This window comes from Dermacentor silvarum, chromosome 11 (genome assembly GCF_013339745.2).
Source record: "Dermacentor silvarum isolate Dsil-2018 chromosome 11, BIME_Dsil_1.4, whole genome shotgun sequence".
Classification (NCBI taxonomy): domain Eukaryota; kingdom Metazoa; phylum Arthropoda; class Arachnida; order Ixodida; family Ixodidae; genus Dermacentor; species Dermacentor silvarum.
The window spans coordinates 31,443,549-31,460,601 of NC_051164.1; the positions used below are offsets into that span (position 1 = coordinate 31,443,549).

General features: G+C 48.5%; 1 protein-coding gene across 1 annotated transcript in view; it reads right to left on the reverse strand.

The window, feature by feature from the left end:
• Window positions 1-13,242, reverse strand: part of LOC119432494 (ATP-binding cassette sub-family A member 2) — a 235,232-nt gene extending 221,990 nt beyond the window's left edge. Inside the window, exon 1 of the mRNA XM_049658514.1 lies at window positions 13,140-13,242. Coding sequence (XP_049514471.1) covers window positions 13,140-13,155 — 16 coding nt within the window. The 5' untranslated portion in view covers window positions 13,156-13,242. The remainder of the gene's footprint in view (window positions 1-13,139) is intronic.
• Window positions 13,243-17,053: the final 3,811 nt, after the last annotated feature.

A 17,053-nucleotide genomic window follows, 5' to 3' on the forward strand; every position in this document is an offset into this window, starting at 1 on the left:
ACAGTGCTCCGTTTTGGACGGCGGCAGATCGCCTGCTTGCTGAATAGCGATGCAAAGACTGCAATGCGGTTTCAAGAGGGTTGCCGAAACCGACATCATTTTTTCGTGGCGGCAACATCGAGAAAGGGGAGCGTCTGCTTCCACACGTGTATGGCGTTGAACAAATTGTGGGGGGTTATGTGACAGTGACAGACAAGTGCGTGTCGCAGGTGTCCAACATGAATGTATATGACATTGAGTGAGAGGTGAAAACCGAGTTCAGTAATTTAGTCACGTTTGTTTCTCTTGGTGCAGTCACAAAAGCGGCCATGCATGCTTGCAGAGATATGCAGAGACGGTGACGTTTGTGGTTGGTTTTGTTGGTCGCTGGGCGCGTACACACGGCTGCTCTCACTTTGGCGAGCAGGGAGGGGCATCAGCACTGTCAGTGCAGAAAGAATACATGCATTAGGCATCAATAAACCAATAAAATAATTAACGATGCAAGTACAACATATGCGCATAATGCCTTATATCATGATGCATAAATATTTAATGTATATCATGCCTTATTTAATGCAGATGTTAGTCATGGTAAATAATTTGATTAGTGAGCAAGGTATCTTTTCACTGCTCATGAGAAATCATTCGTACAAAATGATTCGCGAATTTAGCCCAGATCACGGCAACCAGCGATCACTTTGGGATCAGCAGAACGAGCGTAAGAATTAGTGATACATGCCTCATCAAAGGAAATCTAGTTTCTCGTCGGGCGAATGTCCCGCCGCAGCTAAATTAAGCTCACACCGACTGCCGGCTACTACACGAAACGAAGATTCTTGGCAGGAAGAGTGAAGCAGGAAGAATGTGCAGGTAGCAATTACTTTAAAGCATGCTTGGATATTGTGAACCTAGAAAGCATGGCCAAGCAACGAACATAACGCGCTCGTCTCGGGCAGCTGCTTTCCGATCTTCCGCTTACCGACGCATCGCAGCTTGCATTCGATACGTATTGCCACCGCACAAAAGACAAGTAGCGCGCGGCCCCTTTTGTTGCCTGCACAACTGTACAGTCAATTAAATTCGGGGATTTTACGTTCCAAAGCCACGATACCATGTATGTGCTGGGACCCTTTCGTTTGTCAGCCAGCGGAAACAAGTGGATTATAGTTGCCACAGAGTAACACGCTACGCTGAGACAAAAGCTGTACAGCGTGCTACGACCTACGAAGTTGTCCAGTTTTTTTTTTTTAGATTGCATAGTCCTCAGACTAGGTGCCTCGTTATATATCATCACCGACAAAGGAACTGCCTTTACAGCCCAAATGATAGAGGACCTATTCAAGCTGAGCAGCACGCAGCATCGCAAGGCGACTTCTTATCATCCGCAGACCAACGGACTGAAGAAACGGCTAAACATAACCATTGCTGACATGCTGTTTATCTATATATGAAGACGTTCAGCATAAAACATGGGATCAAGTCCAGCCATATACGTTATATTCACGTACAACACCGTAATTCGGGAAACCGCACGATTCATGCCGTTCCGTTTTGTCTACGGACGTGAGGTCCAGACCCCGCTAGACGCAATGCTTCCGCACGACATCGGCATATCGCTTACTTCCGACGTCCAGCAACTAACTCAACACGCAGAGGAAGATCGTCAACAAGATAGTCGGAGAAGGTCGCTTCGTCAGCACCGCACTGGCAATGAGAGCAAACACTTTGCATAATATGCAATTTCCTTGCTTTAGCCTGAGGAATACAACAGCAAATAAAATGCCTCAATTATAATCATATTGACACCAAGGATGATGACGATGCTGATTTCTTCACCGTTTTACTCAGTCTTGAAAGAGCTTGATAGGGCCAAGATGCCGGTCTGCAGAGCAGTGCATGTGGTCATCCGTTGAAGCTCTTACCGAAACGGTCATGGCAGCAGTGAGTGGTATCAGTGTATGAGGAGGTCACCTATGACTGATGGAGTGGGAGAACTCAGGAATGTCAGTAATAGCGTGGATAGAGCACCAAACTCGGCTTCTCAGGGCGGTGGGTTAGAACCCTCAACCACCTCCCTTCCCGTCGGTGCGCCACTGGTCCCCGGGGCATCTCGTTGTTATTTGACCAAGGCACCGGACAGAAGCGGCATCTGAACCCGTCGCTAGGCCTAACCTTCCTAGCCACACTGCCACGTCATCGACAACGACTGACATAATCAGGCGACTACAACAACGACGACTTCGACAGGAGCATCTGGTGCAACGACTTGGCACGACACACGACTTAGACGGGGAACCGCAAGAGTCGCGAAAACATGCGAAAGTTCTATTCATGCAGCGACACATCCAGCGAGGATAGAGTTGCCAGACCGCTAGGAGTGTCGGGGACCAAGATGAGCATAAGAACAGCTTAATTAGCTGCTAGTTTTGTCTACGCATTAGAGCGGAGTGTATGTGTTACACATATTTTGTTTATTGTTGGCAGTTTCTTTTTCTGGGGATTCTAGAGATGGAGTGTGAACGTTTCGCGGTGATAGCTGAAGATTTAAACTTGCCAAAGGAGGGGGATTTGATGTATTTTGAGTATGCTCAACAAGAGAAGGAAAAGCAGCACGAGAGAGAAATGAAATCTTGGATGAAGATGAAGCTAGAGGAAATGATTTTGGATTCCCGCGAGGCCACTAGCACAGCAAGGTCGGCGTCATCCGACTCACCTTCTCAGAAACCAAGACAAGTTTGTCCCAGGAAACTAATGACACCCATCGATGAACGAGGGGATGTAATAGGTGCGTATTTACGTCAATTCTACAGGATCTCAGTCGGGCAAGGTAGGGAGAACAACGAGTGGGTCAGCGCCCTGAGCCTGTGTTTAGGAGTGGAGGCTCTAAGTGTGTTTGCTTGGATGCCCCCAGAAGGTTCAGGTTAACCATGCTAGCCAGAGGATTTCGAAACTGGAAAACAGTTCGTGTGCCGTCTTGCGAATTATTTTGACAGGTGGACAGACCTGTCAGAAACAGAGAAAACATACGAAGGTGTTCGCGACAGAATTGTAGGCGATCAATTTCCTGCCGAATGTAGCAATAGGTTGTCGATATTTATCAAAGAGAAAGCTGCAGACTGTGGAAGAAATGGCCGAACATGAGGACCAATTTTTGGAAGCACAAGGAATAAGGAATCTGGGAAAGGGGATTAGAGATGCTGCCACTTCAGAAGATGAGTTGAGCGCCAAACCCCAAATGAGTGGACGTAGGGGACAAGACAGAGGTTGCCTCTGCGACCGTCCCGGTAATCAGTCAATTAATTGTCGTGCGGTACGTGGTGACCAACGCAAACGGAAATATTGCGAATCGTGTAACAGAAGCGGACACAAAACCGAGGAATGCGACGCAGACCACGAGAGGTATCAGCGATTATAGCCCCTAGTTAAACTCGCTAAGCACGAGGTCTGAAGCAAAGGAGAGATTAGAGGTCGTAAGTGTAGCCATTGTCGAGAATAAAGAGCGGGCTATACCAGTGGTAGAAGGTAGAGGGACTACTGTATCAGAAGACAAGGGTGGGACTACCGTGCTAGTAAGGAGAACTTTAGTACCTCCGAAAATGATGACGGGGCAGGTGAAACCAGTTATGTTCGTGGACAACTCGTTGAGATACCTCCCGGAGGCTCATATCAATGTATTCACGCCGTATTATGCAGGGATGGTGACCGCCAGGTGCGTAGACGACCCCCTGTGTGACTTGATTTTAGGGAATATACCAGGAGCGAGAGGAATCGAGGACCCAAAATGGCTCAATGAACCTAACCAACCAAACAGACCTGAAAACTGTGACGGCAGTAAGAGAAATAAATAACAAGAGGTTAACACGCCCACAGTAGTGAGGCAACTTGGTGCATCCGTAGAAGAGCTGGGAAGACAGCAGAGGGCGGATAGGACACTAAGATATGCGATGTGGAGGATCGGTGGTAGACCTATGCGAGAAGGGGTCAGAGCAGGTGTAACATATGAGTGGACAAAAGGGACTGGTATATGCTAAATTTTGGAGTGAGGGTGCATGATGCATTTGATGCTGCCGTTACAATATAGAAGAGTCCTAATGGAGAATTGTCATGTTAATGGGAACAGAATGGAAAACAGATAATAGCAACACTAACCAATATGGTATTTTGCCCGGGAGTACACAGAGATGTACAACGTTTTGTGAGCAGATGTTGTAAGCCCCATGTAAGAGCCAATAGTCATTAAGGGATTTGAACAGTGTGTAGTTATTTTGTGAGTGGTCAGGTAGTGGCTATCGACGATGGACTCTGGGACATTTTAAACCGTTGAGTGCAGTGTATTGTTGATCTTGAAGTTAAGGTTGTCCTGGAGTAAACTAACGCGAACTAAGCAAGTTCATACATGTAAAGTGTTTGGGACAATAAACTCGCAAACAGTGTGAACAGTGCATGTGGTGAAATGTGAAATGTGCGCATAAGTGTGGTGGTGAGTAGTGAGCCACGAGTACGCAAGAAGATGTACGCAAGTCACAGCAGAATAGTCAAGTTCGCAACAGAGAAGGCCGACAGAAGGCCGATAGACAACTCTTGAAAAGGGGCCAAATGTTTGTCACTCATCTCGGGGGTGCGGATGTTTAGGAGATGAACTGAGACACGTACAACGGCGCAGCACACATGATTTAATGATACCAAATGAACGAAAGAGTCCCCAGAAAAACAAACTGACAATCATAAACAACATATGTGCAACATATGTGCAACACACACACATTCTGCTCTAACGCGTAGACAAAAGAAGCAGCTAATAAGCCGTCCTTATCATCATCATCATCCGCCAACTGAAGGATGAAGGCCTCTCTCTTCGATCCACAATTACCCCTGTCTTGCGCTAGCGTATTCCAACTTGCGCCTGCCAATTTCCTAACTTGATCATTCCACCTGGTTTTCTGCCGTCCTCGTCTGCGCTTCCCTCATCTTGGTATCCATTCTGTAACCCTAATGATCCACCGGTTATCCATCCTACGCAATACATGACCTGCCCAGCTCCATTTCCTCCGCCTAATGTCAACTAGAATATCGGCTATCCCCGTTTCTTCTCTGATCCACATCGCTGTCTTCCTGTCTCTTAACGTTTTTCGTTCCATCGTTCTTTGAGGGTTCTTGTTCTCGAGCTTCTTTATTAACCTCCAAGTTTCTGCCCCATATGTTAGCACCGGTAGAATGCAATGATTGTACTTTTCTTTTCAACGACAGTGGTGAGCTCCCACCTATCTTTATCGCCCGTTTTAGTCCCCGACACTTCTAGCGGTCCGGCAATTCTAGCCTCGATCGATGTGCCTCTGCATGAACAGAACGTTATCACGTTTTTGTTGGCGACTCTTGCGGCTACCCCGTCTAAGTCGCGTCTGATCCCGAGTTGTTGCACCTGACGCTCCTGTTGAAGTCGTCTTTGTAGCAGCCTGAGTATCCCGGTCGTTGTCGATGACGTAGCAGTGCGGCTCAGGTGTTTAGGCCTAGCGACTGGTTCGGACGCTGCTTCTGTCCGGTGCCTTGCTCAACAGAGAACGAGGTGCCCCGGGGATGTCTTACGGGGCACCGATGGCTTGCCTTCAAAGGGGGCATTGCTGCTGGAGTGTCCGGAACTACCGTGCGAGGTTGCAGCAAGCTCGAGGAGCGTCGCTCGAACGTCGCCGAGGTCGACGACCACGCCTTGGACTGCAAGCGTCACGGCCTCCGGAGCCGAACACCGGCTGCTCCTGTCGACAGTGCGGTGCTGGCGAGGTGACCTTCTCAGACCGGAGCCACGCAGAGAATGCCAGCTGAGCGCTGCCTTTTCACTCGATCACGGTTCGGGTCACACACGTCAAGCGCTCGTGCTTTTTGGAACACTGCGTGTTCTTCGTCGTCGTCATCCTTCATCCGCATGTTGTCTCTTACTGATGACATCTGTAGGAAACTAACAAGACGCGAAGAAACCAGACAGAGAGCTCATCGTTCCAACTCCTTTTTCTCTTCGCAGTGCTCGCCTGCCCGCGTTTATTCCTTTTTTTTTCTACATACTCCCGCCCCCCAGTAGCGTTGCCCAATTCAAGCTTGTACAATTTCTGCACTGGCCTTCTTATAAACTTGCCATCTTGAGCTTACACACGGCAGACTCGGATGATTCCATCTTGACCAGGGAAGACGTCCACGACTCGTCCCAGTGGCCAAATACCTCTAGAGATGTTAGGCTCCTCGATGAGTACGACATCACGTACTTGTAGACTGCTATTAGGATGCGAGGGGTAGTGGTGAAGTGTCCGCAGCTCGAGGAGGTATTCTTTCTTCCATCGGATCCACAGGTGGTCCACGAGCTTCTGGCGGCATCGCAACTCCTTGCTGAGGTCACGTGGCGTAGCCTGTGCACTTCGAGCTTCGTCGCCACTGTTGATTCGCTCTGGAGAAGCAAGAAATGAGCTCCCGACCAGAAAATGAGCAGGACATAGTGGAGAAGGCTCTCTAGCGTCCGTATACGTATAGGTTAGGGGTCTTGAATTGATGACCGCTTCTACCTCCAGCAGTACAGTCTGAGCTTGTTCGCTGTTAAGCTTGCTCTTTCCCAGCACTTTGCGTAAAGATGACTTGACTGATCGGATAAGTCTCTCCCACCAGCCGCCCCACCAAGGCGCACCTGGCATAATAAATTTCCATTCTATGCGATGCGTCAAGAGCAAAGATGCAAATGGAGAGCTCTTCATGGTGTTCCAAATGCTCCATAAGTCTCGCGACGCTGTCTTAAATGCGAGAGCATTATCGGAGTACAGTGTAGCGGGCACTCCTCTACGAGCCAAAAACCTAAGGAACGCTAGAAAGAAGGAGCTTGTAGAGATTCCACTCGTTAATTCAAGGTGTACAGCTCTCGTGGTCGCACATGTGAACAACAGAATATAAGCTGTGTATGTAACTTCATCAGTCTCATGTTGCTTTACATATAGTGGGCCTGCAAAGTCTAATCCCACAACTTCAAACGGCCGTGATGTGAGAAGCCTGTCTTCAGTCATTGGAGCATATTGCACCCTCACAGGTTTGACGCTGTATTTTTTTGCAGAGAAAGCAAGCATTGATGATCCGTTTAACTTCTTGTCGAGCACGTATAGCCCAGTAACGCTGTCGAATCTGCATCATAGTGCTTGCCACCCCGCCATGTAAAGCACTACAGAGAGCCTCAGTATACAACTCAGGCCGTGAAGGGATGCCTTTGCGGTAGAATAACTGGGTGCTTTTCGTCATACGTAGCGTTCATTCTTTCAAGTCGGCCACCAAGTCGAAGCTGCCCGCTGTGATCCAGGTAAGGGTGGAGATCGCGCAATACGGAGTGTTTCTTGACAGTGTCTCCAAGCCGAAGGTGTTCAATGTCATTCGTGAATACTACTTCGAGCTGGGCACGACAGATCCAGAACATTTCCGCCTTGTTTAGCTCCTCTGTCGAAAGAGTTGCACCGGACGACGTTTGAATACGACGACATCGGTGCACAAATCGAAATACCCAGGCGGTCACGCAAAGGAGCTTCTGTAGGTTGCCAAACTTCCTTAAGTCAATCAGAGTGTCCACTATTCTCGGTGCTTGAAGAAGTACGTGATGCGTGTCACACTCTGACTCCTCGTAGATCGATGTGCTCATGTCTGAGTCTGTAGGCCAGGTTGATCTTGGCTGGGATAGCCATTCAGATCCCTTCAACCAGTTGCGACATGTACGTATAGCCTTTAAAGTTACGACCCTAGTCAATAAATCTGATGGGTTGTCTTTTCCTGGGCAGTAATGCCATAGCAGTGGGTCTGCAATTGCTGCGATTTCATTCACTCTGTGCTTTACAAACTGACCCAACTTGTTACGGTCACCCCGGATCCAGCTCAGTGTGATCGTTGAGTCTGTCCACATGACGCAGGGAAAATGCGTTAAATCCCACGATGAGCGGATGTATTTTAATAGTCTTGCTCCTACTACCGCGGCCATAAGCTCGAGCTTCGGCAGTGTTAAAATCTTGGTAGGTGCGACTCGAGACTTCGCTACTATTAGTGATGTAGCTGTATTTCCGCCGTCATCAACTGTTCTCAAATAGGCACATGCTCCATAAGCCTTCAGGCTGGCGTCGACGAATATATGCAGCTCTGCCTTCTCGACCGCTCCATATAGCTCCTCTCTCACGCAGCGCGGAATCTTGATGAAGCCAAGCTGGATTACGTCTGCGCACCATGCTGTCCATGGCGTCTTGATCTCCTCTGGTAACTGGTCATCCCAAGACTGGCCTAAAACCCACAGGCGTTGAAACAAAAGCTTTGCAGTGACGGTGAAAGGCGATAGAATACCAAGAGGGTCGAAAATTCGGGGAGAAGCGTACGTTTTGTGTCCGGCTGAGCTGAGGCTAAATATTGTGCTACAGATTTGGAAGAAAACTTGAAGTAATCAGTTTCGGTATCCCATTGCATTCCCAAACTGCAGTTGATTCCCGTGATGCACCTTCCACTTGCTCCTCCTGATGGTCGAAAATGTTCTGTAGTTGCTGGTTATTGGTCTTCCATTTTCTGAGATTCATGCCTGCATCTCGAATAATTGCCTTCGATCGATCATATATGCTCAGGCCATCTTCGAATGTCTCCGCACCCACCAGTAAATCGTCTACATAAAAGGACTTCTTCAAAATAGAACAAAGTGTTTTGTCCTCACAAGCGTTGTCCAAGTGGTGATGAATAGTGGCCATGAGCAAGAAAGGGCTTGATGTTGATCCAAATGGTACCCGGGTCATGCGCCATTCGACAATGTTATTGTCCTGGCTGACGGGAATGGCATCAAACCAGAGAAACCGGAATGCATCTCGGTCGGTCTCCTGTATCTCGATTTGCAAGAATGCCTTCACGATATCCGAGTTGATGGCGACCGGAAACCACCGAAAGCGAAGTAGCACTTGTAGTAACTCTGGATTGAGGTTCACCCCTTTATCCAGGCAGTCATTGAGTGATGGAAAGCCTTGAGCGTGTGATGATGCGTCAAACACGACCCGGAACTTGGTGGTCAGCGATTCCTCTCGTATAACTACCCGATCTGGCATATAATAGGTGACTCGATCAATGGGAACATCCTTAAGTACTACTTCAGCGTGCCCTAGATCCAGGTATTGCGGAGTGACTGTGTCGTATTGCTCCAATAATACTTTCTTCATCGATAGCCTCTTTGCCAGTTTTTGTTTACGTGTGAGCGCGGTATCATGGTTGCTTCCAAGTAGCTGTTTCTGGTCTTCTTTCCAAGGTAGCGCTGTTTCGTTGTCTCTAATTGTGTCCACTCGCAGAACGCAGACCATAATGTTAGCGTCGCAGTCAAGACAAGCTTTTTGGCGACTCGGCCCTTGCAGTGTCCAACCGAGTGCCGTGTTGATTGCGACAAATCCTTGAACTTCCTTGCTCTTGACAACTTCTCCGGTCATGATTTTCCAAAGATAGTCAGCTCCAATCAACAATTTGAGGCCGCTATCAGTCTCCGCTTCAAGAAAATCCTTGTCATCAGCAAGAAATTTGCCCTCGCATCGCAGCTTCTGAATGGAGTTGTTATCAGCTGTCGGCGCAGCAATGTCGTGACAGATAATTGGAACTATAATTGCTTGAACAATATGGATGTCGGAGCAGTGTTGACTACGCAGTGGTACTTCAACAACCTTGCGTATTTCAGCAGAACTTGGGGATGCGTTGCCAAACGTGTTGAATGCCCCCAATTCGGGTTTCTCCCAGTATCTGCAGTTGTAGTTTCACGGCGAGATCTTCTGTGATGAATGATCTCTGACTGCCTCCATCTAGAATCCCTCTGGTGTATCTGTACCTGTTATTTTTAACGACAAAAGCGCGAAAAGTCTGCAGGTACACTTCTTTGTCCCGTCTCTGCGCAAGCATTTGTGGAATCTCTGTCGCAAAGCATTACTGATTGCGATGAGACAATCCCTGCTGTGCTGCCCGAAGCCACCGCTGTTTGCAAAGTTTCCGCTGGAGTGTCTTTCTTTCTGTAGTTAGGGTCACACATACTCGAGGCGTGCCTTCCGTGACAAGCTGAGCACGTGAGTTTGACATGACAAGACCGTGCCTGGTGACCTCGTGATGTGCATGTATAACAGTGGTTATCCTTAGAGCTTCTCTTTCTTCGAAACAAGAGATAGGTTTGCGTCGCAGGAGCGTGTACCGTGCTTCTTAGATCGACAGAAGAAACACTCGTTCCAGCTGTATGATGTACTGTGCAGTATGGAAGCGGTGCTGCTGCCTCGAGTTCTCTCAGCACGGTTATCGACAGATCGTTGCGGCGATGTGTTGCACTGCTCTCGGCTTTCTACCTGGACACGTGCGAACATGAGCAGCTCTTTTAACTCCGCTTCCGATGTTGCAGCTGCTAGTGCTGGCTCCGAGACGTTCGTATCAGACCCATGTTCTCGTAAAGTCTGACTCCACTTTCCTCGCGTATATGCAAGAACGATCTCGTATGGCAATGCCTTCTGTAAAATATCAATCAGCATTGCATAGAAACTGAGAGTGGGTACGTTTAGCGCGGTCAGACAGCGAATATTTAGTTGCGCGGCATCATACAGCTGCCTGAGGCTGCGTACGTCGCTTCCGGACTTTACACGAGGTAGATGGCGAAGCGCTGTCAGGTGGTGCTGCACTATCCTTTTACGATCGCCAAAACGTTCTTTGAGAAGTTCTACGGCATCTGCGTAGCAAGCTTCAGAAGTCGGTAAACCGGCAATGGCCGCTGCCGCTTCCCCGGCAAGATAATGCCGTAAATAGAAAAACTTGGTCGTGGTCGATATAGCATTGTTGAGATGAACAGTCTGCTCGAACTGCTCCCAGAAAGCTGCCCATTTGTGAATGTCGCCTTTCAATGTTGGCATATCAAAATTCGGTAGCCTTGGGCCAATGCTGGGCATAGCATGAGGAACTGTCGGGCTTGAGTTAGCCCTCGCCGCCCGCAGCGCGAAGCGGTAGAGTAGAAGGTCCTTGAAGACGTGCGATGAAGGTAACGAGTCCGCACGGAGGTTTTCGGCACCAAAATGTAGGAAACTAACGAAACGCGAAGAAACCAGACAGAGAGCTCATCGTACCAACTTCTTCTTCTTCTCTTCGCAGTGCTCGCCTGCCCGCGTTTATTCCTCTTTTTCTACAACATCTACTCCATTGTTTCACGTCCTCTTCTTCACCTGACTCAGCCGTCCCCCATTAGTCACTCGTATCTAAACAGGCGATGCGCCAATGCGCCAGAAGAAGAAGGAAAGTTTGCCACACTATCATTTGCTCCTATTCGTTGTCAGAATGAGCAAGTTAGGCTATCAGAAGACGATTCTTTGTGGCCAAGAGCGTGATGGCAACATATCTTCGCGGCTCGCGCTCTAGGACTTTCTGTGCCGTGCTTTCCAAATGCGCATATAGTACACCAACTCACGCAGTCCAGGCTTCTTCCTAACTATTTTCAAAATGAAGCGACGTAGTCAGTTGCGGGGCAAAATATTTTCCCGACGTTAATGCACTAAAACAATCGAACCGCAGCGAAGGAAGCACCAGGATTATTACTGGTGCCATGTGCCCTCAAAGCGGGTGGGTTCGTATGCAAGCACCCAACCAAATAAAATAAAATAAGTTATTACACAGCAGAAAAAGCTTTCACACTTTCCGGTCATTTTAAGAAACTAAACAGAGTACCATCGCTAAGAGCTAGCGTCGCTGAGTGAATTTTTTACAACTCACGCACTTTTTTTTGTTGTAGTCACAGCAAAAACACACTGGCACAGTGTGCTAGCCCTTACATGCGCTATAACAATAAAAAAATCAAAGATAAGTTTAAGACCCTTATCGCACATGTTCTCACTAAGCGCAACGTCCACTGAAATTAGCTAAATTTTGTCGCTGTCCGCCTGAGTATTTTTTACGGGCATTGCGGTCTCGTTCTATGTCATGAACACGAGGAAAGCATCTGGTAAAAGAATACGTCGGGCACTGTTTGTAAGGTACTTGAAAAGGAAGCCACTCACCTCTTAAGATTAACGAAAGAAGAAGCGGAGCAGTGCAGACATTCGTTCACTAGAAGGGAAGCCATCTTGAATATGGCGCGGGGCATCAAAGCAGAACCGCAGACAGCGCCCCGTGCAATATTGACACGTATACATGTTTATCTTTCGCCGATGGCCGCTTTCCACCGGCTAACAAATGTTAAACGTTATCGCTCGGCGCAGGACGCGCCTGTATCGGAAGTTTCTAGAACGTTATCGATGCTTCTTTCCGTTGCCTGTTTTCACCGACGCTTATGTTATCTGATTGTATGAGCGACGGGAATTGTCTAGAACTTTCTGGAAGACACGCGCGTACCAGGGATTATTCTGGAACCTTCGATGACTCAGGTATAAAAGCCGACGCGTTTTGCCGCTCATCAGATTTTCGACGATCGCCGACTGTGTTCGCCGCTATCGTTGTGCTTTGAGTGTACCTTGCTTTTGTGGGCACAGGTTCGCCCAATAAACAACCAGTTTCGTCGTACACAGTTTTACGACTGTTTTCTTCAGCGTCACTACTACGTGACAATATGTATGCAAAATCGCCGTGTACGAACAGAAAAACAAAACTTTAAAGTGCTATATTATAGTTTTTTATGCATTTGTATGATTTAGACTGGTTATACTGTAGTTTTGGCTTGATTTATAAGCTGGACATCAAGAAGAACTAAACATTTCTGTTTTTACTATTAACAGGTGTCTGTCATAGAGCACGCGCAGAATGTTTTTTGTGGTACAGAAAATTTCATTAAGTTTTCTTTAAATATACATCTATTTGTTACAGTGTACATAGAAGTGCTTGCACGAAGGTTCCTGTAGCCCGGATATACCGGAGAAAGGACGGAGGAAAAAAAGCAGAGAGTATAGAAGCAATACCACAAAAGCCAGCACCGCATGGACCAGCGAGAAACTGCCGTATCACGCAAAAAGACAGCACTGTTCGTTTTACAGCAGTGATGAGGCACTAGGCGTTCTGAACGCGTTGGATTGCTCTTTATGCATGTGCTGCTAGACCAGTTGATGGTGCGCCAATTCTTTTCCGCACATTGTAGGCCAGCATATTCTATTTCTCTTTTCATGCAACCAGTGCCCGTTTTTATCGCTTACCTGTCAGAATGCTCATGAGAGTTGTCTTCCCAGCTCCATTGTGGCCAAGGAGCACTGTGATTTTTGAAGCGCACACTTTCAAATTAAGGCCGTTCAACGCTGATTTGGCACCAAATACCTGTTGAAATGGCAGCAACAAGAGCGATGTTTAGGTTTTTTTGTCATTGCAACACTCTGTGAGGTGCACGCTACAACTTATGTATACTGTAGACAACGTGCCCAGATTTGAGCTTTCTTCACGTGCTGACTTATAATAATTATACGTCTTGAAACACGGAAGGACCAAAACAGCGACGCACAGACAGCGGCGTGCGGCAGTAATAGCGGAATAACAAATTTAGGAAAAGTAATAAACTAAATAAAAAAAATCACTCGCCATTCCACTGCTGTGAAGGTGAATTATATAAGTGCGAAGCAGTTTAGCACATGACATGTAGGTGACCTACAATTTAGATCAAAGGTATGAGCAAATTTTCATTTCTCTTGGCACCTCGACTGCCAAGTCACTGCTTCAAATAAAGGTTCATTCATTCATTCATTCATTCCTTCATTCATTCTTGAGCGGCGACGGCGGTCATCCTGAAGTAAGACACACGCACACACAGTTTAAGTTTGTTCGGCGGTCTTGATCGCTGTCATACATCCGCGTGGAAGACTACCACCACCTCGGGAAGCTGGAGGAACTTAGACACGGACGACAGTACGACAGTACTGCCACCCGGCGGAAAGTAGACACGCTCGACGGGACCGCCACGGCGAGAAAGCTGAAGGAAAGTAGGCATGCAAGCCCTTGAAACGTTGACAAACAAGAGGGCGATGCGAGCGTACGCATGGCTGACGCGGCTCACACAGCGGCAAATCTTTGGGAAATCCTTATTCTCTACCTGATAGTATACTGATTTTGAACATGGTGCCTCTTGATAACTAATCTACTGAAGATGCATATCCAAGTGATGAGACGTATAAGCTTTTGCATAGAATGAAACCATTTTGCATGAAATTCGGGAGCTGAGGTTTTGCACATGCAGATCTGTTGACGGACACGAAAAACGCATAGAATCCTAGCCATTGGCAGCTTCGCTGTAATAAAATAAAAGCAGTACTTATGTGCTTCAACAAATATAAGACGCTGTCAAATCTGTCCATGCTGATTTGAACAACTGTGTTGCAATAGAGAGTAGGGTGCTGTTCCGGCGCGTTGCAGCACCGAACGGCAGGTCTGACGTTAGTGGTTGCCTAATTAAAAATGTTGTGTTTCGTATTGTCACCCAGCTAGTACAGCTAGAATAGTTCACCAGCAACAGATAGGCAAAAAACACGTCAGCCTTTAATAATGGCTGGACCTCGGAGAGCGCGCGCGCAACCACGAACTTCGTCGTTCTCGCCTCAAGGGGCCAGTGTCACCACGTGCCAACTTATTTCGCGTCATTACTCCCCTCTCAAAAGCGACCGACCCGGTCGCTTCAAGGGCATGGGGCGAGCAATATGGGCAAGAGTGCCAACATGGAAAGAAAAAAAAAACATACAGGAATGTACACTGTGCTGAAGCGGTTTGTGAGGGCTGCTTATCCCTCGCGTGCGTAGTACGGCTTCATCCGTACTACGTGGACGACTTCAGCACGGGGACGGCGTCGGTTCGAACTAGGATCAGAGCTTTGAGGCACCACCTCATAGTTCACATCACTGAGGCGGCGTACAACTTCGTAGGGGCCGAAATAGCGGCGCAACAATTTCTCCGAGAGCCCACGGTGTCGGATAGGTGTCCACACCCACACGCGGTCACCTGGTGAGTACTGGACGTTCCGTCGGGTCCGGTTGTAACGGCAGGCGTCGGTATTCTGCTGGGTGCGGATGCGATTCCGAGCAAGCTGGCGAGCTTCCTCTGCTTTCTCGACGAACTCTTCAGTGGTGTCATTCCTTGTGGTTCCGTGATCTACCGGGAGTATGGCGTCTAAGGGGGTTGTAACGCGACGTCCGTAAACGAGCTCGAATGGTGTAAACTCGGTGGTCTCCTGCACAGCGGTATTGTAAGCAAACGTCACGTATGGCAAAATTTCATCCCATGTCTTGTGTTCCACATCAATGTACATGGATAGCATGTCGGCCAATGTTCTGTTCAGGCGCTCTGTTAAGCCGTTAGTCTGGGGATGATAGGCTGTGGTCCTTCGGTGGTCAATATGCGTCAGCGTGACGACTTGTTGCAACAACTCCGCTGTAAACGCTACACCGCGATCAGTAGTGAGCACAGCGGGTGCACCGTGACGAAGCACGATGTTGTGGACGAAGAAGCTGGCGACTTCAGCAGCAGTTCTCCGCAGCACAGCTTTTGTCTCCACATGGCGAGTTAAATAATCGGTTGCCACGATGATCCACTTGTTTTGCAAGGAAGACGTGGGGAACGGACCAAGAAGGACCATTCCCACTTGCTGGAACGGCGCCGGAGGCGGATCCAAAGGCTGAAGGAGGCCGGCAGGCTTGACGGGTGGGACTTTACGCCTCTGACAGTCATGGCACGTTCGCACATAGCGCTGAACCGACGAAAATAGGTGTGGCCAATAGTATTTCTGCCCTATGCGCGCTAATGTCCTCGCGAAGCCTAAGTGGCCAGCACAGGGATCGTCGTGACACGCCTGTAAAACTTCCTCGCGCAGCGCCGTCGGAACGACGAGAAGGAACGTTTCTTGGCTGTTCTCGAAATTTTTCTTGTACAGGACATCGTTCCGCAGGCAGTACGATGTCAATCCTCGTGAAAGTGGGCGTGAGACAACAACGTCAGCTCCCTCGAGATATCGGATGACTGGAAGCAGTTCAGAGTCTGCACGTTCGTAGTCAGCCATGCGCACCACGTCGACGACACCACGAAACGGCAAATCTAGCTCCAAGTCGGAGGATGTCAAGGGAATAGGAGAACGTGACAAGCAGTCAGCGTCGCTATGCTTATAACCATAGCGACGCTGACTGCTTGTCATGTATTCCTGGAGGCGGAGGCTCCAACTAGCGAGGCGACCTGACGGGTCTCGTAGATTGGCAAGCCAGCAGAGCGAATGGTGGTCACTGATCGCTCGAAATGGCCGGCCGTATAAGTAAGGTCGGAACTTGCTGATGGCCCACACGACTGCTAAACATTCTTATTCGGTGGTTGAATAATTAGCTTCTGCTTTTGTGAGACTACGGCTCGCGTACGCAATTACATGTTCTGCGCCGTCTTGCCATTGAACCAGAATAGCCCCGAGTCCTACGTTGCTTGCGTCTGTGTGAATTTCAGTTGCCGCGGTGTCATCAAAATGCGCCAGCACTGGAGCGGATTGAAGGCGTTTCCGCAATTCGGTGAAGGCCTGCTCTTGGTCTTCCGTCCACGCAAAGGGCACATCTTGTCGCGTCAGTCTCGTGAGAGGTTCAGCAATGCTCGAGAAGCCTTCAACGAAACGGTGGTAGTAAGCGCAGAGGCCCAGGAACCGCTGAACAGCCTTCTTGTCTTTAGGGTGAGGAAACTCGGCAACGGCAGCGAGCTTTTCTGGGTCTGGTCGTACTCCTTGGGAGCTGACCACGTGGCCTAAAAACATGAGTTCCCGGAAGCCAAAGTAACATTTTTCAGGCTTGATGGTGAGGTTTGCCTTGCGTATTGCGGTAAGGACACTTCGTATTCGGGTGAGATGTTCATCGAACGTGCCGGAAAACACAACAACGTCGTCAAGGTACACTAGACACGTCTGCCACTTTAGTCCGACGAGTACAGTGTCCATCATTCGTTGAAACGTAGCAGGAGCGGAACAGAGACCGAAAGGCAGGACTTTAAATTCGTTTAGCCCGTCGGGAGTCACGAAGGCGGTTTTTTCACGGTCACGCTCGTCCACTTCGATTTGCCAGTATACCCTGACTTTAGGTCTAACGAAGTAAAGAACTCAGCATGACGC